General features: G+C 46.1%; 1 protein-coding gene across 1 annotated transcript; it reads left to right on the forward strand.

The window, feature by feature from the left end:
- Positions 1 to 267: 267 nt before the first annotated feature.
- On the forward strand, positions 268 to 24,280 carry LOC310918183 (tumor necrosis factor receptor superfamily member 1B-like; the record flags this gene model as incomplete). Its single annotated transcript, XM_083876980.1, has 10 exons — positions 268 to 507; positions 6,202 to 6,304; positions 8,307 to 8,435; positions 9,528 to 9,677; positions 10,412 to 10,505; positions 10,585 to 10,772; positions 11,525 to 11,599; positions 21,736 to 21,773; positions 22,302 to 22,572; positions 23,122 to 24,280. The coding sequence occupies 10 exons, from the start codon at positions 268 to 270 to the stop codon at positions 23,418 to 23,420; spliced, it is 1,587 nt and encodes a 528-aa protein (XP_083733106.1). The 3' UTR covers positions 23,421 to 24,280.
- Between the last annotated feature and the right edge of the window lie 1,698 nt (positions 24,281 to 25,978).

Consider the following 25,978-nt stretch of genomic DNA (forward strand, 5'->3'; position numbering starts at 1 on the left):
GTACCTGTATCAGTCTCAGAAGAAATATTTTTGCAAGAAGCTCATTTGAAGCTCACAGAGCTCTTAGTGGATGAGAGGTTTTCTCAGGGGCAGGGCTGAATTTATATCAGTCTGTCTGTACCATCCCGGCTGTGAGTGACAGACAGTACGGGGAGTATTCCTGAACCCTGGGATGCTGCAAAGGGAACTCGGTACCGCGGGGCGAAGGAGCTGCACTTCGGAGACCCAGTACTCATAGAATACAATTCCTGGATCGGCATTCCAGCAATGGGGCTGTGGGGACCCTCCGCACACGCCCAGAGCCCCGTGAGCAGCCGCGGTGTCCGGGCCTGGGGGCGGCACCGCCGGGGCCGGGCCCGTCCCGACCCGCCCCGCCCGCACTCGGCGGAGATGGGGCCGCGCTGGGCGCCGCTCCCGGGGCCGATCCCAGGGCTGTTCCCGGTGCTGATCCCGGCGCTGATCCCGGCGCTGATCCCGGCGCTGACCGCTGGTGTCGTGGCCGGGCGGGTGAGCGGGGCCGGGCGGGGACGCGGGCGCTGCTCCGGGGTTTGGGAGCGCACGGGGCGAGGGCGGGCAGAGCCCGGTGGTGCCGCTCTGGGGGCGCGGGGAGCGCTCACTGCGGGGTGTGCGGGCCGCTTGTCACCTGTCCGCCCCTTGTCCCTGTCCGCCCCTTGTCACCTGTCTGTCCCTTGTCCCTGTCCGCCCCTTGTCCCTGTCCGCCCCTTGTCCCTGTCTGTCCCATGTCCCTGTCTGTCCATTGTCACCTGTCTGTCCATTGTCACCTGTCTGTCCCTGTCCGTCCCTTGTCCCTGTCCGCCCCTTGTCACCTGTCTGTCCCTTGTCAGTCCCTTGTCTCCTGCCCCTTGTCACCTCCGTGCCTCTGGGTTTGTTGCTGATCTCTGCAGCGACCTCAAGTCCCTCTCTTAAAACTTCGAAGCTCAGCCTTTGTCTGTGTTGTTGTTACTTCTTGGCTTCCCAAAGAAATGACTCATAGTTTTTTTCCTGGATTTTCATCGGAAATAGGTTGATTTTGCAGGCTTATTTGAATGTTTGTAAAAACCGTGGTGAAGTGTCCTGGCAAGTGCAGAGTGTAAATGTATCTCTATAGATCCCACATCTATATTACATTGTTTACACAGGAAGAGCTCGTTGTGCTCCATTGGTTCCCTAGAACTCTTCTCTATTTAAATAGAAAAGCCTTTTAATTTACAGTGAAGATCTGATGTGCTGCAGCTGTTACTGCCCTGTTCCATATCCAGCTGTGGCACTCTGGCAATGAGGGTCTGGAACTGTGTCAGCCAAAGAGCTCAGTGGGGTCTGTTTGCCTTCCACTCAGGGTTTTCTGTGCTGGTGAATTGATAGCACTTTTCTGTCTGATTTTACAATGTCCAGGATTGTGAAGATAAGTATGGAAATGTTGCTGAGATCTCCAGGTCACTGTGTGGGATATTTATGTTATTTACATGTTTATTTAATCATAGGAATTTAGGCTGGATAAGACAAAGGTTCAGTGAAATCAGGTGAGGATGTCAGAATGTGTATTGAATGTGGAATTACACAATGCTCTTTCAAGGAGTACTGGCTGCTATAGTGAGCTGATAATGTATTAAAATGATTATTTAACTCTTTCTCACTAATTTTTAATTCAGCCCTGATTTTAAGGTGAGAGTGTTTTGAACCTGATTTACTGAACACCTTTGAGTGGACAGGATAAAACAGATAGAGAAGGGAGAGTCTCAGAATTGTAGCAGAACTTATCACCAGAATTTAAGTTTGTCATGCTTCGTGCTGAACAAGGGGCTTTGTTTCAAAAGGAATGAGCTCTCCTCTCACTCTAAATACGACTGAAACATAATAATGGAAATAATGACAGAAACTTTCAGCATCACTTTTTGCACAGTGACAAAAGAAGAAAAAGCCTAAATGTAAAGTTAGAAAAACAAATACAGTGGTTTCAGAAACACCACATCTGCCACAGAGCTGGAAAAAACCCATGCCTGTTATATCAACTTTTAACAGTGATTTCTTAAAGAAAACTTACTTTATTTTTGAGGGAGACAAACTGGCAAAGCAATAGTTCTTGAGTGACATTACTTCTTGGGTTTTTTCTCATTCATCTGGAAGTCTCTGAAAGTCTCAGTTCCCAGTCTCAGTGTTAGACACAGGAACTGAACTTTTTTTTTGCCTTTTTGAAGAGTTGAGTCACCAGGGTTATCAGAAATAGCCTGAAGTTTTGAAACAGAAGAGCCACTGAAATGTGCGTTTTTCCAAATCCATATATAATAAAATATACCTTGTCTTCCTACAAACTTGGACTTCTATAATTTTTGCATGTTGTGAACAGCTTTGATATTCTGTGCATTCCCCTGGTTTCTCATTCTGGGAAGATATTTTCATATTCTGATGGTGATGGGCAATGAAGCAGAGTTCCTGGCAGTCAGCAAAGAGACACAGTTTTCTCAGGATTGGGAGAAGTTGAACTGTAAATCTGTTGGGGTGTGGCTGTGCAAGGACTCCTGCTTTACAGAAGTAAAGTACAGTATAGAATGGGAGAATAATTCACATAATGGACCATAATCTTTGAGAGACATGTGCAGCACAGCAGCTTTGAAAGAAACTTTATAGTTTGAGTAAAGTTGGTACATCCTGATTTGGTACAACTCCAGATGCTGTGATCTGATAACTAACTTCACCAGAATTTTTTTTTTTTTTTAATGAGAAGTTTAAATATTTTAGACAGAATTCTGTTTTTTCCTGCCTTCAGTAGATCTGGTAGCTCAGCAAATATTTTCTCTGTACATCAAATCCTTTCCACAGAAACCGATTTTACATCAGAGGCCTCGGTGACTTCACTGTGGTTTCCCCTGCGTAGAGAACACCGTACACAGACACAGTTCCTCTTTGCCTTGGGGTCACAGTTTGGGGACAGGGACAGGGCTGACACACCGAGGGTCATGTGACAACACCCAAGTTCATCATTGGCTGCCCCCTTTAATGGGGGCTTCAAATTCCCCGTGCTGACACATGTGATTGGTCGGGGTCTTAGCACCACCCACCTCCCTGGCCAATGACATGTCTGCACTCAGGACTGAATGGGATTGGCTGGGGGTCCCTGTTTGAGTTCGAATCCAACCAATCACTGCTCACCTGGGCACTTGTTACTTCTGTTCTGTGACTAAGGCTGCCCAATTGGGTTTCTTGTTATGGCCAGATTTATCTGTACGGCTTCAGACCACAGTTCTGTGATCTGTGACAGTTCCTCTTCAGGTTCCTCTCATTGACAGCTTCAGTTTGAGGGCAAATGTATGAAAAGGACATCAATAGAAATGTAGATGTGTGAGTTAGGATTAAAATATATGCTTAAATATCTTTGTTTAAATGGCCTTGAGTGAAAATTAATGTTTTATGAATCAAGATTTATACAGATTCATCCATTATATTAACATGTTTTATTTTTATTTAAGATACTTTATTTATTTTTGTATTTATATTTATTTAAGATACTTAAATTTAATTGCACATAAAGTCCTTTCAGCTGGCGTGGAGATTGCTGTTAGCCCACTCCTCTGCAGGGACAAATTAGTGATCTCTGTAGTGCAAACAGGAAAATGATCCAAACAGTGCGAGAACTCCAGATAGTCTGGAGTCACTGACTTTGTGTATGTAACTTCTTATTGCTTAATGCAGAAGCATTGCAAAAATCTCCCCAGTGAGTTATGAAGTCAAAGGCAAGCAGTTTACCCATTTCTATGCCAAAATGTATTGCTTAATATGATGTGCATAGGGCTAGACTAAATTTCATGTTTAAGAATGTTCCTCTACTGATAGACAGATGAGGCATTTTATTTCTTCTTGTACTTGTCAAATTAAATGAAGGCTTCCAAAGTCTTAATTTTGTCCATATAAATTTCTTTTAAATCAGCTCTCCTTAGACACTGCTACCTAAACTGAGAAACTCAAAGGCTGTAATGCAAAATGTGCCACATCAGGTTAGTTTCCCTTCACACAGTCTGCCTGTAGAACACTGAATCACAGTAAAAACAGGATAAAATAAGGACTTTTGTGAGAGATACAAGCACTAGCAAAATGCACAGACAGTGAAACAAAATCTGGCCTCTACTTTCAGCCCAAAGTAACCAATGGATCTCTGTACCAGACAGCAATCCTATATGGCCCAAGTTGGACTTTGGGATTGGTGACATTGCTAGAAAATTGGGGTCTTGTAGCAAAGAAACCCAGAAGAGTTTTAAAACTAGTAAAAGGCCTACACTTCCTCTGACAGATTTGACAGCTTTGATGAAACTGGTTTATGCTGAGAGTAGCTACTAAATGAATTAATCCTTCCAGAGCAAACCAAGCTGAGCACGTGTGTGGCTGTGTGTGTGTAAATGGCAGCTAAGCCAGTCACAACTCCCTTTTAATTTCCCTTTTAAAGTTCTTTGAGGACATTTGGGAAGAAACTGTCAATTTTAAGTCACTGAGAGCCACAGCTCATCAGATAAAATGTCAGGGAGATTGTATCAGACAGTAGAGACATCCTTCCAAGCACAACTTCAGAGAACAGGTGTGAACTCAGCAACTGACAGGTTTTCCTGTGTCTGTAGCTCACAGGGCAGGATTCACAACAGACAGGGAAGAGCTTGAGGTAAGAACTTTTTTTTTTGGCAGGAAGCCTCACCAGCAGGGTAATTTGTGATGTGGTTTATTGTATTTCCCCTTTTTTCTCCCCCATGTCTGCTCTTGCAGTGAAGTTTTATGGTTGGAAAAGGCTCTCAACTGATTGCTTTAATGAAGTTGATCATAGTGACTAAAAAACCGGGATGACAACACTTGATCTTTCCTCTTTTAATAAAAAAGTAACTTAATTGAAAAATACTTTTGATGAGAGCAGAGCCCTTTTTTCCTTCATCAGATTTTAGTGTCAGCTCAAGTTTGCAAACAGGATGATTTATCATTGTTCATCCTATGATACCTAAACTCAAGACTTTTCTCTGCCTTCACGTTCTCAGAAAAGGTTTTTTTTTTTGACACTGATCATTGAATAGATTGACAAAATCCTGCTTCTGATCATAGCTAAATAAGAGGTAGAGTATTTTAATGAGCTGCATAAGAAAATTCTCACTTCTCTTTAGGAAATTGCTGAGGGTGGGAAACATTAATCTCCTTTGTCAGTAATGTGAAGACACAATAGATATTCAACACGTTTTTCAGTAAAGCGGAAGGATATTTTCATTACCGGTCTCCCCAAGAGCTTGCTCCTGTTTTGAAATGTTGTTTTAGTAATAATTCCTCTCAATGTGTGTAGATTTTGAATGGAGCAATCTCTTCAGACTGCAAAAAGCTGAGCAGTGTCACATCCTTTTTAAACAGTGCCTTTTTGGTCTATTAGGAAACTCCTACGCTTGTCCTACCTAACAGGAGCCTTCTTTAAGTGAGTGTGTTTTCCCCTTTGAAAATAGTCAGTAAATCATCAGATAATTTGACACTTGTTCATTGAAGTCATGGAGCTGTGCTGATCAGTGTGAGCTGAAATTAGGCACCCTGTATTTCATGATTGTCTCTAATGCATTTAACCTGCATATTTGTATGTACCTTCTGCAAAGGTGCTGATTCTCAGAAGCAGCAGTGCAATTTTTGGAGACATCATTTTCAGAACATCGATGCCTTTCTTGCTCAGGAAGGAATCACAGAGTATCTGGAAAGATAAACGCCTTTTTTCCTTTTCTTTGGAAAGATTGACTGAAGTTTTTGAGCCACTTTGCAGTAAATGTTTCTCCCACAAACCCACGGGTAGGAATTTAGGGTTCTCTGGTGTTTTGTCAGATATTGTTTGGGCCATGGCAGGTGAGGATAAGGAACTCAGCCTTTGGTTTGGGGGTACAGTAGTGACCAGGTGTGATGGTAATCCCATAGTTCCACTGCAGTCTTCTGAGCCTAAAACCTGGAGAAATCACTTTGTTGATGGTGGTGGTGGATCTCTGGAAAACAAAGGAACTTCAAAACAGTCACAGGCAGCTCATTAGCTGTTCCTTGCCCTGCAGCCTCTTGACATCTGCTGTGTTGTTTCATTGGGGCTACATCGGTGCCGTGGAAAGGAAGGGGCTTGTAATTGCACTGGTCTTTAGGTATTTGTCTCTTTTGAGTCTCTAATTGAGGATCAGAAAGGATTGTGACTCATGACTTCCCCTTGATTTCTCCTAGGAATATTCAGTACCTTACACACCACAGTTTGCACAATGCAATGATCCCAGCACTGAATACTATGATGAAGAACTTAATAAATGCTGCAGCCAGTGCCCTCCAGGTAGGTTATAACTCAAACTATAACTTTACATAGCCAAATTCACTCCATTTTCAGATGATCAGAGTGTATTTTGATTACTTATACATCTAAAGTGTCAGATCTTTGTTGTTGTAATGCATTTTTCCTCAAAGACAACACACACTATGACTGCTAAACACCTGCAAAAGAGACACATTGTCCATCAGAAATGGAATTCTCCTATGAGGTTAACCTGGCTGGGGCTTACCAGGCAGTAAGTTCTGACCTTGTGTAAGCACACCTCTGCATGAAGTTTTCATTAAAGCAACTGAAGTAATTTTAGTCAACATTGGACGGGAAGCAACAGCTCACTAAGGGAATTATAAAAATTAGGCAACACAGACCCAAGCCCACTAATATAAATATATTCTGTAAAACAGGGCATGAAGTAAAGGTTAGTTTCTGTACTATGATAATATCACTTATCTAAGGGGCTTTCCATTGGACAGGTCAATCTATCATTACTCATTAAGGGAGTTGTGTTGTGTTTTACTGTAAATGAGACACTGCGGAGCACAGTCAGACTGAGGACAGGACTGCAGACACTCTCTGCTCTGAGCCATCATGTCTTACACTCCAGGGGTGATTACAAGTTACCTGTAGTTAGCCAAAGTCATTGTCTGTGGGTTTTGGAATTGTTTTTTTGGGGCGTGATAGTAATGTTCTTTGGAGATTTTGGTAGTAGAGTTTTTGCAACAAGTTGCAACTATATTATTTTATTAGATACAGCAAAAAAACTTAAACTTGCCTTTTTTTTTCACATTACGTGCTGAGCAAAGAAAATTGTCTCCATAAATGCTGAGTGTCTGCCAGATCCGGAAGTTTAAACAGGAAATCAGTATTAACTGAAACAGCTGCAGATTCTTGAATTAACTGTAATTACCCAGATCTGTTAAACTTCCTTTGTTCATGATGGATGAAAGATGATAATTCATAGGTAAAACTTTTCTGTTGTGTTATGTAGAGTTCAGTACTAAATCAGCCTAAATCATTATCTGGATGTAGGATGCAGAATGTAAAGCTTCAAATAAGTACAGGGAAAACCAAAGTATTTGGAAATAATTCATTTGGCTCATCTCCAGGACCTTGTCTTTTGAAAAACAGATTCTCCAAACAGCTCTAAAATTTTTTCAGTGTTATTCCTGCTTTCTGAGTATGTTTTCCAGGATATTTTTGTAATATATATGAGACATTGGCTTTTATCTTTTTCTCCTTTCACATGAAAGGGAAATGACAACTGAGGTGTTTTCCTTTCTTCAAAATGACTATGTTGGAACTCATATTTACATGCTTCCCACCAGTGTACTAAACTCTGTTGGTGGTGAGAAGCTTTGCAGAAACTACCTTTGATAGCTTTGGACTTTGTCTGGAATGCCAGTGGTTTCAGAAACTCCTGCCTGGCTCTGTTAGGGCTGGCTGGAGGGGTGAGGGAGAAAGAGTGGGCTTGTGTCCCTTTCATAGTGGCAAGTGATGAAGTTCTAATTCAGGCCTGTTTGTGATGTCCCTTGATCTTGCCCTCTCCACTCACTGCCTGTAATAGCAGTAAGGGTCTCACCCAGGCACGTCACAGTAGCCTGACTTTGGGTGTCAAACATCTCCATGTGTTCTCCACAAAACAGCTTCTGTGAAGGTAAAATATTTGGTTTATGTATTGTGGTAGCTGCACCTAAGTGTGTGCTGAGGGGTTTTGTTCAGGATTGAGGCTGTCCTGTTTTGAATGTGGCTGGAATTCACCGAACTGAATGTAGGAAAAGGGGTCAAACATGGGTGGACATAAATCAGAATTTCCTTGTAGAGACACCCAGTCCTCTACATCAACCCTTGCTTGGTGTATGATACCAATCTGATAATATCAGTGAAGAGAAGGGGCTCTACTGCTCAGAATGAAACTTAATTCCTAGTGATCTTTTCCAGTGAGATGCTTTCTCTGCTTTGATTTGGGCTTTTTTTTTTTTTTTCTTTTTTTTTTTTTTTCTTTTAATAGGTCAATATAGGACAGGGAGCTGCAATCACACTGTGGACACCAAGTGCAGCCCCTGCAGACCTAAAACGTTCACAGCAATCTGGAATCATTCTCCACAGTGCTTTGCCTGCTCACCACCCTGCAGGAAAGGTAGGCTTGGATTAGTAAAGAGGCTTGCTCAAATCCTGGGCTTGGTTTAACCTTGTTTTTTTTTCCCAAGAAAACCAGGATGTTTTGTCAATCACTTGTATAGTCCTCATGCTTTTGGAACGTGTAAGATTTAGGGATAGGAATTAATGAAAAATCTTGCAGGGAGCCCTGGCCCTTTTTCTTTTAAAGTCATGAAAATTAGACACCAGTCTTATATTATTAAAAAACTAAGGCACTGTATCACTAAAATATTCCAAATGTCATCAGCAGAATAAGTTCCTGCTTATAACATCCCATTAAGAGACCTTAAAACCTGACTTGGATATGGGTAAATGGATGATTACATTTCCAGCATCCTGTCATTTCTCATTTTGTTTGCTGAAGTGACAACAGCAAACATGGATTGTGATATTCTTCTCTTAATTTTATTTATTTTGCAAAGCAGCAGTCAGTAAGAGCACACTGCTTCTGTTCACTGAAGTAGCTTAACAGTACCTAAGTTAGAACATTGTACCAACACCTGTACTTTGGGCTAATAGATCACCTGCATTAATGAACTCGGTCATGCTGTTCTCCATCATTTATAATGGAAATTGGTGCAGAACATTATACACTTGATTCACTGAGAAGTAAGTTTTAAAGATACAGTCTAAGTTGAAAGGGCCTTTGGTCTCATCTAAACAGATAAACTTACAAAGCTGGTTAATTACAATATGAAAATGTCTGTAGTAAAATCTCCAAAAACTTTAAATACAGTGACATGATCTGCACAGACTGAAAATCTCAGTGTGACTCCCAGGTACAGCAGTGGTGAACACAAATGGCCATGTTTGTACTTATGACAAAATATAATACAACTGCAGGAACAGAGTTTTGACTGTGCACTCTTCAGGTGCAAATCTCTTCTTGCCTAGAGAGAGAAAACTCTTCTGAAAGTTTAGACATTGGGGCATATAACACATTTTTGATTTGTGGTGCTATACAAGTCCAAAACTTGTATGTGAACATCACCTCATGTTCACTCAAAACGTTGCAGGCTATGATTTTAAATGTTGCCAATGACATTGTGCTTTATTCTTGTTTTAAAACCAGGGCTTGTAGAGAATCAAACCTGCACTAGGTCCCAGGACAGGATCTGTAGCTGCCCACCCCACAAGTTCTGTGTTTCCAAGCTAGATGACTACTGTGAAGTGTGTAGAGCACATAGAAAATGCGGCAAAGGTTACCGGGTTTCCAGAAGAGGTAATTTGATTTTGAACACTCTCCTTACTGCACACATACTCTGTCCTAATTCCCTACAGTTGTGCATTCTTTTTAGAGTTTACTTTTACAGTCTTAGCAAGTAGGCATTAACCAGAGTATTATTCTCCAGAGGTATATCCAAAGGGACAACATGTTGCAATTTCTTACTGTCATGTATCATAAAATTCCCAACCCAACTTAATCTTTGTTTTGCTCTACTATGTGATTTATTCTGTATATGTGACTGAGATCCAAGACCACTTAATCAGTCCTTACACCCTTGAAACAGGACTTCAGTGGAATTTTGGGTAGTAAGTGATGATGACTCCATGCTGTCCTGCAGAATTGACCTGGTTTTATTAGTTGATGAAATCCACCACCCTGATAATACATCTGTCTCAAAATGATAAATGATTTTCAAATATTTGAAACACTGAACATTTTAAAAATTAGGCATCATTTGAGAAGATGCAGAACTCAACAGTGTGGTAGTCAGTCAGTGAGGTGAAAAGCTCAGCTTTGCCTGCAGCACCACACCTGAACCTTTAATAGCACCAAACTTACAGGTTAATCTTCTGTTTGGGTTGGGTGCTTCAAGTGAATGTCTTCTGTGACAGTTATAGGCTGTGTTTTTGCACTGCCTCTGTACCACTGCCAGGATCTCTTGCAGACTCTGATTATTCATACTTGTTTCTCACCAGATAAATAATTGGAGTTTTCCTCTTTGTTTACAGGGACAGAGAGCACAGACACAGAATGTAAACCTTGTCCTCCTGGCACGTTTTCCCCTGAGGAATCCTACACCACCACCTGTACACCTCATACCATGTGAGCCAGTGTTCCAACAGCAGCCTCAGTTGTGCAGGGTTTTCTGTTTTTCGTAACTTCCCTTTTTTGTCTCTTGCAGTTGTAAATCAGTGGCTGTTCCTGGCAACAGCAGAAATGACACTGTCTGCAGTGACTCAGGAACAGCCACAGTTCTGCCTCACACCATTTTGAATGTATTTCTGACCCAAAGCTCAGCTTCCCACAATCCTGAAATAATAACTCGACCTGTCACGTTAAACTCTGCATCTGACGTGTCCTGCATCACTGGTGAGTTTTAACTCATTTAAAGTCACTTTTGTCTGCCCAGGAACCAAGCTGATATTATGTTCTCAGTGTCTTTCCAAGACCAGTCACCTGTACCCAAACAGAACCTCAGAAGAGCTCAATTAATTCAATGTGTCACTGCCTGTAATAAGCTGCATTTTTACCTGTCCATCTGCACTATTCGAGTGCATTCTACAGCCCTTGTACATCTGGAAATATTTCTAAAAAATCCCCAAATTAGATTATACAAGGCATTTCCTGAGAATTGCTGCTATATCTGGTAGGAAAGTTTGTATCTTAGATTCTGGACTGAGGCAAACCTGACCTGGTGAGAAATCTTTGGAGTCTTCTGTCAGCCTTTCCTGAGACAGAAGGTGCTGACAGCATTCCCAGGTGTGGGTGGATTCTCTCCTGTTCATGGCCCATCCAGAAGGCAGAGAAGTTCAGGAGCATTCTGAGCTACTTGGCCTTGTATGGGATAAACTCTTGCCCAGAGAAACACCTTTTGTGACCAAGGCCAAAACTCTGTCCTCACTTTTCAGGAGAGGAGAATTCAATTTTATGAAGTGGTGGTGACTGAAATGAGACCTTGGTATTCTGACACTTGAGGCATCAAATGTGAATGTCAGATATACACAATACTTGTAAATTCAGCTTTTGTAGCCATTGTCAGAAACTACAAAACTATATTTTTTTAATTTGATCCTTTGTTAGATCAACTTGCTAAATAATTTGCCCTTTTTATTTATTTTCAGCAGCAGTAGCAGGGCCATTTCTATTGATCCTGATAATTGTTATTTGGGGGTATTGCTTAGTCTCAAAAAAAAAAGGTAAGATTCATCAAGTGAAAACAAGCAAATCTGTAAAAACTGGGAAGTGTCACCTTATTTCCTGTGGTGGTGCTTAAATTCAATTCCAGTTGGGTTTTCACTGCTCCCGTTTGGTTTTATAAGTTGTGTTTTATAATTTTGTAATTATTACTATTGTTTAAGATGGCCTCTCCTTCCCTCTCCTTCCCTCTCCTTCTCTCCTTCCCTCAGACTCTCCTTCCCCCCCCAGACTTTCCCGCCAAAACCTTGGTTGTCCTGGTTACCCTATCCCATAATAGTTGTTTACCACTTTTCTGTTAAATGTCAATCTTTAAGTTATATAACTTCCCCACCCCCTCATCATGTACTCCTCCTCCCCAAGTTACTTATTATTGGTTCAAAAGTTGTGCATTCCCTCATTATACGTTGGCAAAAGGTCATGATTGGTCCCACGCAATCCCACCCCTGTAACCCACTCAATAAAGAGCCGTGCCATCCTGAGGCCAGCGTCTCTCTCAGAGCGCTGCCTTGGGGAACACGCATCCCCTTGTTGCACATCCTGAGAGTCCCGCCTTTCTATTCTGCGCACTATCCGCACCGCGGTCGGGTTTGCCCACGCCTCTGGCAAAGTGGCCCCCTGGTTGTAGTGGCGGCAGGGCTGGCCGAAGCTGCACCATTGGAAAAGCCGAACCACTGCAGGCTGGCGCCCAACGTGGGGCTGTCACGCGTGGGCGAACAGCTTGACGACCCGACGGCGATGGCTCTGACACTGCGCCCTCAGTTTGAGAGCGTCGCGGGTGAATCCGGTCGATCGGGACCTTTACGGATTTTTCATTGTCGTCGCGCCTCCTGGTGGAAGCAGCCTTCAGGTGCGCTCCTGGGAGGAAGAAGAGGGTAGCTCTGCAGCACCCAGTGGAGTCCTTTTCGGTGCGGATCGATCCCAAACCAGACCGCCGTACCCACGCAGGAAGCAGGGAAGGGTAAGTGTGAGCCCCTAGCCCTCACCCTACCCAAAAGGGGGATCCAGCCCAGGAGTGACTGTCCTGGGGGGATCAAGCCACGCGGCACTCGGGGGGGGGTTGTTTTCCTCTCTCGGGTTTTTGTTTAAAGGTTCCTGGTTTTATTTTGTTTTGTTGGTTTGTGTTTTGTGTTTCCGCGGCTCCGAGCTGGTGCGCCTGAGCCCAGCTATCGGGAAGCCGCGCGCGGTGATCGGGAGCGACACGGCCGAGTCCGTGGTCTAGTGGTTAGGATTCGGCGCTCTCACCGCCGCGACCCGGGTTCGATTCCCGGTCAGGGGATAGCCCCGAGACTGGGACCGCGGGAGCGGCGGGACCGCGGGAGCGGCGGGACCGGAGCGGCGCCGTGCTCGTCCCTTGCCCGGCCCGTGCGTGGCGGACCCAGCGGGTCCGGCAAGCCGGAGCCACCCCGTTTTTGGTCTGCGCACGGGCGACAGACGCAGTTTAAAGCGGGCTTTTTTGTTTTACGAGGCACCTCCGGAGCGGAGGCAGTGGGGGGGACTGCCTGACCGGAGTTTTCGTGCTGGGATTCGATTTTTAGTTTATTTTTGTGTTGCGGTACGGTTTGGAAGTGAAAAATGGGTGCCAAGCTCTCGGCAGAGCAGAAAGGTGTGTTTCGTTGTTTTGTTGGAGTTCTCAGTTTTAATAATGTTAAGTTTTCCGAAGGAGAGCTGAAGCGGTTTGTGCGCATGCTCTTTCTGCATTTCCCCAAGACTACGCCGGAGGTTGTGACGGAGCTCCGATTTTGGCAGCCTGTCGTTTTAAAACTTACCAATTTGGCTGCCTCCGGGGACAAAAAAGCGGCGAAATATCTATTCTGGTCCCAACAGATTCGGACCGCCGTAAAAAATATGAAAGGAGTGCAGAAAGAGCAGTCTCCTGGAGAAAGCCGTGTTTCCCCCCGTTGCTCCCGTTCTGTGTCCCGCTCCCCGTCACCCTGCCGCGGCATTCTCAGGGACGCAGCGGGCAAACCCCAGCCCGCCAGCCCTGGCTCCCTCAAAATGCCGACCCCCCGCCCGGGGCAGACAGGGCAGTCTGCCCGGGACATCCGACGGAGCACTGGCCACGCTCCCGAGGAATTTTCCCTTCCCCGAACCTCCCTAAACAAACCCCGAGTTCGGTTCAGCGTTAGCGGAGGAGAATGCACACAAAATGCCCGCGCGGGAGGCGCGGGGGAGAACGCACATGGTGCCCGCATGGCAAGCGCATGTGGTGCCCATGCGGAAGAGCCGCATGGCGACCGCGTGGCAAGCGCACGCAGCGCCCATGCGGAAGGCGCACGCGGCGCCCATGCGGAAGGCGCACGCGGCGGCCACGCGGGAGAGCCGCATGGCAGCCACGCCGGAGAGGCGCAGGCACGCGGCGCCCGCACGGCAGAGGCGCGAAATGGCGGCGGCCGCGTGGCACGGTCGTCCTCTTTGTCCACCCTGCCCACCATCCCGCTGCCGGAGGCGCCGCTCGCCGCCGCCGCCATTGCCCCGCTCCCCTTCCCTTCCCCTTCCCAGTCTCCCAAGTTTTCTCCCACCAACCCTTTTCTGTCCCCTTCCACGCTTCCCCGAGGCTGTCCCTCTCCTGAAACCCCTTCCTATGACCCCCCCACCTGCCGCTCCTCCCAGGTCTCCACCCAAAACCACTCCTCCGAAGGCGTGCCTTTCCCAGACCCTGGCACGCCCCCCTCCCGTCACAAGCCACTCCCCTCGGTGACGCGCAAGTCCCGCCCACTGCCTCCCAGTTCCCACGCCCCTTCTTCTGGTTCCCACGCTTGGGGCTTGGAGGGGGAGGGGTGGGATCCAGGAAGTGATGACCCCCATGTCCCTTCTCTCGCTCCAGTTACCTACAGGAGGGGTAGGGGAGGGCATGAGGAGGCAAAGTGGCAGCAATTGTCCCAGAACGTGGTCAAGGAACTCATGAAGGCCCTCAAGGAGTACACCCGCATGAGTCCGTACTTCCTTGGCTTGTTGGATGGCCAGGTTACCGGGAGTGATGTCGTCCCACATGACATCAAGTACCTTTTCAGGTGCTTGCATTCCAGAACTGAGTATCAGCTCTGGTTTGCAACCTGGAAAAGGCACTTGCAGGACCTCCCAGGGTGGTCAAACGATCCTGACACGGCTGTGGACAACGAAGGGAACATGATTACGCTGTCACATGTGATGGGTGAGGGAGAATGGGAGATGCCACAAAAACAAGCTGAAAGCCTCCCAAAGCCGTTGTTAAAACAGATCGCTCGGGTTGCTGTGAAAGCGTTTTCCACCATGCGGCCTTCCGGCCCCATGGAATCGTATTTAGATATTTTTCAGGGACCTCAGGAAAACTTCCTACTGTTTGTGGAAAGGCTAACGGTAGCCATAGAACAGCAGGAAGAGGACGAAGTGGCAAGGACGAGGCTTGTCACATCATTGGCGTTCAAGCACGCCAATCAAGTCTGCAAACAAGCCATGCTCACCCTTCCACGGAATCCCAAGCCGACAGTGCAGGACTATGTCGAGGTGGTAACTGAGGTAGTCCCCCTGATGACACCAGGGAAACCAGAAAGGCCGGAACATCGAAAGAAAGCCGTGAATGCAGCAACCGCAGCGACCTCAACCTGCCATCAGGACAACGCGGCCGTGGTACCAAAACAAGGGAGACATCCACCCAGAAATGCAGCTGACAGGCCTTGCGCCTTATGTGGCAAGCGAGGTCATTGGTGGCAAGCTTGCCCCGAGACAAGAGTTTCAGGAATTTAAACAAATGAAAGAGGGAGGAGGAGGAAGTGGGAGAGGAGGAGGCCCCCAACAAAAAAACTAATAAAGGAGCGCAGAGCCGCCCAGTGCGATGACCCCAATCGGGCGGTCCAAGCCGGGGGAGGGGGAATGGGGAATGTTGATTTGAGTTGTACTGGACGTGACATTTTAACGAGCTTGACTTTTTCTTCCCAGAGGCAGCAGAGGAACCCTCTGCAAAGTCCGAGAGGGAATTTACCGGACGAGACAAGAAACTCCCCTTTGAGGAGTCTTTCACCTGATGATCCTGACCCGAATTTGCCTGTTCCTTTCGCAGGAAAGTCCTTGACGACAACAAGCGAGGGAGTGCCCTTTCATCTTCAATTATCTGATAACCTGTGGATCCATGATGATGAGTGGCACCGCGTGGCGGTATCTAAAAATCGAGGTACCTGGCACAAAATTGGCACAACATATGTAGTCGTGGGGGATTGTAAACATACCCCGCCGGAGATCGAGATTGTTCCCCAAACCACTCCTGCGGATCCCAAGTGGTTTGAACTCTGGCTCCGCTGCACGACTCCACCCATTTATCTGTCAAAGGGACAGATAGTCGCCCAGGCAATACCATCACTCCCCGAAAGGGTGTGTCCCGAGGGCGACTGCAAGACCTGCCACCCCCAGATAAGCAGTCATAAACATTACACATGACAGACCTGAGGAGGTGTGCAAACTAAGGGTGGGCGGGGAGACCACCATCATTAAGGGTCTCCTTGACACGGGGGCGGACGTAACGGTGATCCCGGAACACCTATGGCCGTCACGTTGGCCGTTGCAAACAGTGGTGGAGCAAGTTGAGGGTGTTGGAGGCCTTCAATTGGCAAAAAAATCGGAACACATGGTGCAAATTAAGGGGTCCAATGGGCAATTGGCCAACATCCAGCCCTTTGTTTTAAACTACAAAGCACCCCTGTGGGGGAGAGATGTCCTGGCCCAGTGGGGGGCAACAATTGAATTCCCTGACCCTCCACAAAATTTTTGGGCTGCGGTCACTGAACGGCGCCCCACCCAAAAACTGAATTGGAAAACAGATTCTCCAGTTTGGGTGGAACAGTGGCCGCTTTCTAAAGAAAAATTAAAGGCGCTGAATGAGCTCGTGGAAGAGCAACTCTGAAAGGGTCACATAGAGGAGACCACCTCTCCTTGGAACACCCCGGTGTTCGTGATACAGAAATCGGACAAGACCCGATGGAGGCTTCTCCAGGACCTCAGACAAATTAATGAAGTCATCGAAGATATGGGCTCTCTCCAACCAGGGATGCCTTCCCCAGCCATGTTGCCCCAAAATTATAATTTGGCCGTGATTGACATCAAAGATTGTTTTTTTCAAATTCCTCTTCACCCCGACGATGCTCCGCGGTTTGCGTTCTCGGTTCCTAACATCAACCGAGAGGCCCCGAGGAAGAGGTATCAATGGCGAGTTCTTCCCCAAGGGATGAAAAACTCTCCCGCCATTTGCCAGTGGTACGTGTCTTCCTTGCTGACCCCCGTGCGTGCAGCTGCACACCAGGCCATCATCTTTCATTATATGGATGATGTGCTCGTGTGCGCCCCCAGCGACGACCTGTTGACGCATGCGCTTGACCTGACAGTGGCTGCACTGGTTGCTGCAGGGTTCGAGTTGCAGGAAGCAAAAATTCAAAAGATGCCACCATGGAAATATCTTGGCCTCGAAATTAATAAGCGGACCATTGTTCCGCAAAAATTGGCAATCAGAACCAAAATTGAGACATTAGCGGATGTGCACCAGCTGTGTGGGGCTTTGAACTGGGTGAGGCCTTGGCTGGGTCTTACCACCGAGGACCTAGCACCTCTTTTCAATTTATTGAAAGGGGGAGAAGGGCTGAGTTCCCCTAGGTCATTCACCCCGGAGGCACAGAAAGCACTGGAAAGGGTTCAAGAGTTGATGTCCACCAGACAGGCAAATCGATGTCATGCTGATTTGCCTTTCCGCTTTGTCATTCTAGGAAATCTGCCGCACCTCCATGGAATGATATTCCAATGGGACAACGGGGTGACCAGCATACCCCGGAAGGACTGAGGCGGAAGAGATCCTCTTCTTATTATAGAATGGGTCTTTCTCAGCCACCACAGGTCCAAGAGGATGACACGCCCACAGGAGTTGATGGCTGAACTGATCCGGAAGGCCAGAGTCCGCATTAGAGAACTGGCTGGTTGCAACTTTGAGGTGATCCACGTACCAATTCGGTTGAATTCGGGCCAAATTTCAAAGGCAATGTTAGAGCACTTGCTTCAAGAGAACGAAGCACTTCAGTTTGCCCTGGACAGTTACACTGGTCAAATTTCAATCCATCGGCCTGCCCACAAAATTTTTAATTCGGATGCTCAATTTAAATTAAATTTAAGGAGTGTTCAGAGCAAAAGACCGCTCGAAGCCTTGACAGTTTTCACAGACACGTCCGGAGGGTCCCACAAGTCAGTGGTGACTTGGAAAGATCCTCAGACTCAGCAGTGGGAGTCTGACGTTGCTGAGGTGGAAGGATCCCCTCAGATTGCTGAGTTGGCCGCAGTCGTCAGGGCCTTCGAAAGGTTCTCTGAACCATTTAATTTGGTAACCGATTCGAGTTACGTTGCGGGTGTGGTGTCCAGAGCGGAGAACGCAGTTCTCCAAGAAGTGACTAACATTGCTCTGTTTAAGTTGCTCTCGAAGCTGATAAGGCTAATCTCCCACCGAGAGCAACCGTTTTACGTGATGCACACCAGGTCGCACACGGATTTGCCGGGGTTCATAGCGGAGGGAAACAGGAGGGCTGATGCTCTTGCTGCCCCTGTCGCAAAGGCCCCGCTGCCCGACGTTTTCCAGCAGGCGAAGCTCAGCCACCAACTCTTCCATCAGAATGTGCCAGGTCTGGTCCGAGGATTCAAACTGACCCGAGATCAGGCCAAGGCCATTGTGGCGACCTGTCCCAGCTGCCAGCGACATGCAGTCCCAACCTTGCATGCCGGGGTGAACCCCCGAGGGCTGAGCAGCAACGAGGTATGGCAGATGAACGTTACTCATGTCTCTCAGTTTGGGGGGCTGAAGTACGTCCATGTGTCTGTGGACACCTTTTCTGGAGCAGTCTATGCTTCCGCCCACACAGGAGAGAAAGCAGGGGATGTCATTAAACACCTCCTCCAAGCCCTCTCTTTCCTAGGCATCCCTAAGGTCATCAAATCGGATAACGGGCCAAGCTATGTTTCCAAGGAGTTCCGCAACTTCCTCCAGCAATGGGGAGTAGAACACAAAACCGGCATCCCCTGCTCCCCGACAGGCCAAGCAATTGTGGAGAGGACACACCAAAACATCAAAAGAGTCCTCAATCAACAGGAACAAATTCTGAAATTGGAGTCACCCCAAATTCGATTAGCCAGGGCCTTGTACACAATTAATTTTCTAAATTGCTCATTCGAATTTATGAATCCCCCAATAATTAGACACTTTGGAGGGAACCCAAATTTAAAATTAGAATCCAAACCGCCAGTTCTCGTCAAGGACCCGGAGACCATGAGAATGGAAGGTCCACACGATTTAATCACTTGGGGACGCAGGTACGCCTGCGTATCGACACCCACCGGACTTAAATGGGTGCCGGCCAAGTGGGTGAAACCTTGTATTCCCAGGGCCTCCAAAGAGTCAGATAATCAGGTGAAAAATGTCGCTTGGCGAAGGAAAAGGAAGCCTGTTGGTCCGGAGGAAGAGAGGTCCGCTCCTTCCTTCCCCATTCCTCACTGGCTTTTTTGTTGATTAATTTATTTTGTTATATTTTAAGTTACAGAACAGCCCAGTCGGATGCCAAATGAGAGCCCCAGGAGGACGGCGCATCTTCCATCTCGCGATCGTCCTGACCGTCCTTAGTCAAGCCATGTCCTGGGAGGTTCCGCAGCCTAAGGCTAAGGTCTGGAGGACCCTCGCCAAAGCCATGGGGCAGGACCACATTTGCCTGTCCCAGGGCTCGGCGCAAAACCCTATAGCGTCCTGCCTAGTGGGGTTCCCTTTCCAGGAATCGGAGCTCCCCCCCGATCTCCTGAATTTAAAGGCGGAGTTTAACAGCCGTCCGCCTCCACCCCCAAGATCGGGTCGCCGGCACCGCGCCCCCCAGAGAATCTTTCCCTACCCCATCACCAACCCTTTGATTTTATGGCGAGAATGGGTCTCAGCCTCCCTCCCCCGAGCCCAAAGCGAACCTCAAGAGCTGGAACTCCTGGGTTCGTCCCCTGCCCCAAATTGCATTCAGTTTGTATTTACTCCCCCCCAATGGGAAGCCAAAAAATACACCAATTTGCTGCAAGTTAAGGAGGCCTACTACGCCACCCCGTGGTGTAGGCGGGTCGCCCATGTAAAAATGGCTTCTACCCTTGGTGTGGTCCCTCTTTCCCTCCCCAAAGGTGTCTTTTTAATTTGCGGTGACCGAGCGTTCACAGGCATCCCCTCTCGGCTTTTAGGAGGCCCATGCACCCTGGGCAAGCTCAGCCTGCTGGCACCAAATAAGACCACAATCATGAATTGGATACTGAAAAATTCCACACAGCACGCACCAGTCAAAAAGCGAGATCTGGCAAATCTCGACCCTGACTGCAAATCGGACGTCATCCACTGGTCCAAGGCGAAGGCCGTAACGGTTCTTCTCCCTTGGGTTTCAGTGGCAAAAGCTTTGGGTGAATTAGGCCAATTGGAATGTTGGGTGTCTAAGCAGGCCAACCTGACTTCAGCTGCCCTGTCGGACCTCCTCAAAGACGAGGAGATAACTAGGCAGGCCACGCTGAAAAATAGGGCAGCTATGGACTACCTCTTACTCCTCGACCACCACACGTGTGAAGAGTTTGCGGGTCTCTGCTGTTTTAATTTGTCCTCCAGGGCGGAAAACGTAAGATCCTCCATCAAAAAGATCCAGGACATGGTCCATGAAATCCAACAAGAGACTAAGGACTGGTTTGACCAACTGTTCGGAAACTGGGGACTCTCAGGCTGGGTCAATTCTGCTGTAAAAACAGGACTTCTAATTTTGTTTTTGTTACTCATCATTGGAATTGCATTTGGCATCATCCGACGATCCACTCGAAAGACCATCACTGCAGCCACCTCTTCACTCAGCGTGAACAACGTCTGGGCCAGTGCTCTTCCTGTCGAAGAAATTGAGATGCAGCAACTCCCGCCATGGGAAGACGAGGAATACCCTGACCCAGAGGACTTTTATACCGGAGACTGATGATGAGAGGTGGCCCACAGAACAGGAAATCTATCCCCCGAACAGATACTACTAAAAGTCATCACAAAAAAATAAAAAAGGGGGAGATGTGGTGGTGCTTAAATTCAATTCCAGTTGGGTTTTCACTGCTCCCGTTTGGTTTTATAAGTTGTGTTTTATAATTTTGTAATTATTACTATTGTTTAAGATGGCCTCTCCTTCCCTCTCCTTCCCCCCCCCAGACTTTCCCGCCAAAACCTTGGTTGTCCTGGTTACCCTATCCCATAATAGTTGTTTACCACTTTTCTGTTAAATGTCAATCTTTAAGTTATATAACTTCCCCACCCCCTCATCATGTACTCCTCCTCCCCAAGTTACTTATTATTGGTTCAAAAGTTGTGCATTCCCTCATTATACGTTGGCAAAAGGTCATGATTGGTCCCACGCAATCCCACCCCTGTAACCCACTCAATAAAGAGCCGTGCCATCCTGAGGCCAGCGTCTCTCTCAGAGCGCTGCCTTGGGGAACACGCATCCCCTTGTTGCACATCCTGAGAGTCCCGCCTTTCTATTCTGCGCACTATCCGCACCGCGGTCAGGTTTGCCCACGCCTCTGGCAAAGTGGCCCCCTGGTTGTAGTGGCGGCAGGGCTGGCCGAAGCTGCACCATTGGAAAAGCCGAACCACTGCAATTTCCCATTAACCTGAGCCTGGTGGATGACTGTAATTAGTGTGTTAGAAGATGCCAGCTTTCTTCAAATCTGTCTTGTTCCTCAGATTTTAGGCAATTGTCTAAACACACAACAGCCTTGGAGCTGGACAACTGTGCAACAGCTGAGCTTCTACTGAAGCTTGTTAAAAATTTGGTACTTCATAATTTAAGTATTAGACAATTTCAGGTGTTATAATTAAACACACATGACTGTGGTTTATTGTCATCAATACCTTTTCTCACTGACACTATACAAGAAAAGTTATAAATTAATGCAGAGGCTTCTTTTTGCTTCTTGGCTAAATTTAACTCACAAAGTTAATACAATACAGCTTTCAAGGTTTTCAAACTGTGTGTAATAAATGTACATTTGGAGTTTATTCCAGCAGCAGGGGATCCCTCAGCCTAGTTTAGGGTGCAGCTGTTGCAAAGGGGACAAGTTTGGGTGCTAATAAACTGTCTTTGCTCACTGGCAGCCCTTGTGTGCTCTGCCCCAGCTACAGAAGCAGATTTGGTGAGTGTCCTCTCTTTCCATCTCTTTAAAAGTTATACAGAAATCATAAACTCTCACCTAATAACAAGTAGAAGAAAACTGCACAGCAGAAAGAAAACTGAAGTGAGAACAGGGTGGTTTGGTCCCCAAGCCAGGGTGTAAGGTGTACCTTATATATCCCACATAATGTCCCCTCTCCCTTTATGCGAGGCTGAAAACAGCAGAAAAACCCAGGTGGGGTTTGGAAAACCAAATCTGACAGCCTTTGGTCCCAGAGTAATTCAGAGTAGTGCTGTGGGTGCCTTCAGGGGATGGGTTCATTTTGTTGAACTCTTAATGAGCTGTGATGAATTTTACTTGCACTCATCACTATGAAAATGAAAATAATTATAGACTGGATTGGGTTGGAAGGGACTTTAAAGCTCCTCTAGTTCAAATTATCAGTGGTTTCTTTAGCTGCCAAAATGCTGACCAGTTCTTTGCTAGTGGGTTGTTTGGGTTTTTTTAAAAAACATATTAACATTTTGCATTTCTCTGCAAATGTTCCAGCCTTTCCCCCCTCCAGGAAAACAGTGTGACAAAAAAGTGAGAGATACAGAACTGCAGAACTCCAGTTGTTCTGAACAGGAGCAACAGCACCTTTTGGAAACCTCTGGGTCCAGCAGTAGCATCCTGGATAATCCACCTGGATCTGCAAGCATCAGTGTAATAGGTAAAAAGGATGATGAAAAGAAAAACCCAGGAGGATTTCAGCAGCAACATTCACCTCCAGAAGGTTCTAAACTCCAGAGTGGAGACAGACACAGCTCTGTGAGTTCAGGTACTAGCAATTCTGAATGATCCAGAACCTCTTGAAATTTGATTATCAATTATGAGTCTTTCTAGCAGAAGTTTAAATGGCAGGATAAAACATCTGAGTCTTCTTCAGCAGAGAGAAAATTTAGTAACTTTTGAAAAGAAAAAGTGATTTAGTTGCAATGCTGAGAATTAAAGAGTTTTTCTCAGTGGAGAAACAGGTATTTAAGGGTTGGGGGTCAGGTGCTTGGCACTTACCTGTGAGTGAGATCAGAAGCCAAAGGGAGCAGTAACAAAAGGACATTATCAGAAGCATTTGAAATGACAACAGATGGGCAAGGAATTGTTTGCAATCCAAATCTTTGCATTAATTTTTGGAGCTTTTTTATTTCTGGGGTGATATGTGGATTTTATGATACCAAAATGCTACAGAACTAACTCAACCAGCTTGACTAAATTAAGTGAAGCAAAAAGGTATTTAGTGTCTACTTTAACTGTAAGTCAAAGCGCTGGATAAAGAATCCAACTGCCCCATTCTGGTTTCATCCTTCTGTGTTTTGTGGTTTTTTGACAGATCATTCTGGTAATGGAAGAACACAGGTGAACGTGACCTGTATTGTTAAATTTTGTAGCCCAGACTGCAGCTCCCAGGGCCCTGAGCAGAGCAGTTCAACCACCAGGGATTATGGACACACTCCCTGTTATTCCCCAACAGGGGAAGAAACCCTCCTTTCAAATGAAGAAAATGCCTTGAAAAGAGAAACTGAAATTCACATCGCAGTGGAGAATGAGGACAATTTACTTCAAGAGTTACTTCCAGAAGAAAAGAAGGTTCCTCTGGTTATTCAAGATGCTGGGATGAAAACCAGTTAAAGGAAATTACAGATCATGTGTTGATTGACTGATAAAATTAATCAAACAATCTCTTGTCTTATAAAACACACATTATGGTAAATGTAGCTTTCTTACAGAGATTTGAAGTTTCAGATGTATATAGACACTGGTGCTTTTGAGGTTTCAAACTGCTTCTGTTGCTTTGCAGTTTAAAAGAAAAACTTTTAAAAGAAAAACATTCAAACTTCTTAAAATTGAATGGCCAACTCCTCCCTTTCTTCTGTGCTACCCTAGGAGGACCTCTATGAGCCTTGAAAAGGAATATTTTTCCAACTTTATGCCGTTTTCTTATGAGACTTCTTGTGGTGATGATTTTTATTCAGGGTCTGCCACGTGTCAAGAACGTGGCTGTGACCAGCACTTCTGAGGGTCTGGAGTTAAATTACCATTTTTTCAATGTTCCATTTGATTTGAATTTTAAAACTATTGCATTCAGTTTCCTATCCTGTATCTTAGTTGCCATACTTTCCCTCATCCTCCTGGATATTTCTTTGATTATTACAGTTTGTTTTTTCTCATTATCAGACCAAATTTCTCAAGTACATATAGGATATCAGGAAGTGAAATCTTGTACACAAGTTTTTTTTACAACTAAAATTACAATTTTATGTCTAAACAACAGCATTTCATTGCCTGTACATACTTCATTTTGTTTTAGAAGGGAAAACCTAGATTGAACTGTTGTTACCTTGGAGTAGGAGGTAAGTTCCTTTTGTTGACAACCCTGGAGTTTGTCACCTTTGTGTCCTGGCTGATGGAACGTGTTTCCCCAGTTGATCCTGACCTCATTTTTGAGGTAAACCATAAATCCAAAATATTTTCCCTGTGTTCAGTGACTATTAGAGCAGATCCCTGTGATTACCTTTGGCAGAGCTCACTGCCCTCAGGTGGGAGACCATCATCTGTAATAAACGGAATTTACTGAAACCTCAGGACCCGAAATTCCTGTTCTCCTTCACTGCTTGCTGATGATGGAGCTCCAACCACCTCTTACAGAAAATTGGTGGAGGTTCCTCTTGAATTAAGTGGTTTGGAAGCCAATATTTAGGAACCCACTTCCCATAATTACATTTTACATCTGTGACTTAACTGTCAATTGAAGTGGCTGTGTTTAAACAGGATCTGCAGTCCAGAGTGTGAATCCCACAGCAGTGAGGTCACACAGTGACACACAACCCTTGTTTTATGCCATAAAAACACTGCTGGACTGTGTGATCCCTGTACTTCCCACTGAACTGTCTCAAGATAAACACAGTGGTTATTTCTGAGGCCTGAGAAGTAAAAAAATCTTTCGGAATAACATTTATTCTGTTGCTACAAAAGAGTATTCCGATTCTGAAAATGCAAATTTTAAAGTTCCACAAAAGCTATGCTATTATATAAAGCTGTTATTATTTCTGGAACTGAGAACTGACAAACAGGTCTGTGGTTCTGCTATGAGGAAACTTTTTGCAAATGTGTATTTACCTTACACTTGAAGGTAATTTTCAGGAAAGACTTTGAAAATGGGCACATTGAAACTACTATAGAACTGAAGGATTTAGTCAAGAACCTCATTTTTCATAGCACTTTGAACCTCTTGCACTGTAGTATTTCTGCCAGGCAATTTTTTCTCCATCAGCTCCCACTATTGGGGCCCATACTGAAGCAGCAAAGGAAGATTTTTGAAGAAGCTTAAAAACATTAAAAAGGAGGATCCTGTTACAGCAGTTAATTTACTGAGCTTTCAAATTAGGGAGCTGTCATAGAGGAAAAATTCAAGTTTTATGTTGAAGTAGGAAAAAAGAAAGAAACTCTCCTTTCAAAAGGAGAAAATGCCTTGAAAAGAGAAACTGAAATCCACATTGCAGTGGAAAACGAAGACTGCACTACCCGAGTGCATTCTACAGCCCTTGTACATCTGAAAATATTTCTAAAAAATCTCCAAATTAGATTATACAAGGCATTTCCTGAGAATTGCTGCTATAGCTGGTAGAAAGGTTTGTAGCATAGATTCTGGACTGAGGCAAACCTGACCTGATGAGAAGTGTGTGCTTATAAAACAAACAAACAAACCCCCACCAAAAAAAACCCCAAGAAACAAACCCCAAAAAACCAAACATGTCGTTTTATAAATACATATATTCTCAAGTTTCCTGACCCCTTTATTAAACAAAACTCGGGTTTCCAGTGCGGTTCTCCCAGTGCACAGCTCACCTGACGCCGCTGGCCCAGCGCGCTCCGAGGGGCTGTTCCCGAGGGGTCGCTGCTCCCGAGGAGGGGCTGTACCCGAGGAGGGGCCGTTCCCGAGGGGTCGCTGCTCCCGCCGCCTGCGGGGCCCTCCCGGTGTGTGGGGGGGTCCTCTCTGTCTGTGGGGGCTCCGCCGCTGTTTCTCTCCAGCCTGCCTGGCCCCCGCCGCGTTCCGGCCCCAAACGCGCCCTGTTTGAACCCATTCCCGTTCCAGCCCCAAACGCGCCCGGTTTGAGCCCATTCCCCGGAGGGCGGCAAGGGGCTCGGGCGTGTTTCGGCCCAAGCCCGCCCGGTCTCAGCCCATCCCT

This window comes from Zosterops lateralis (genome assembly GCF_965231275.1).
Source record: "Zosterops lateralis genome assembly, chromosome: 22".
Taxonomy (NCBI): domain Eukaryota; kingdom Metazoa; phylum Chordata; class Aves; order Passeriformes; family Zosteropidae; genus Zosterops; species Zosterops lateralis.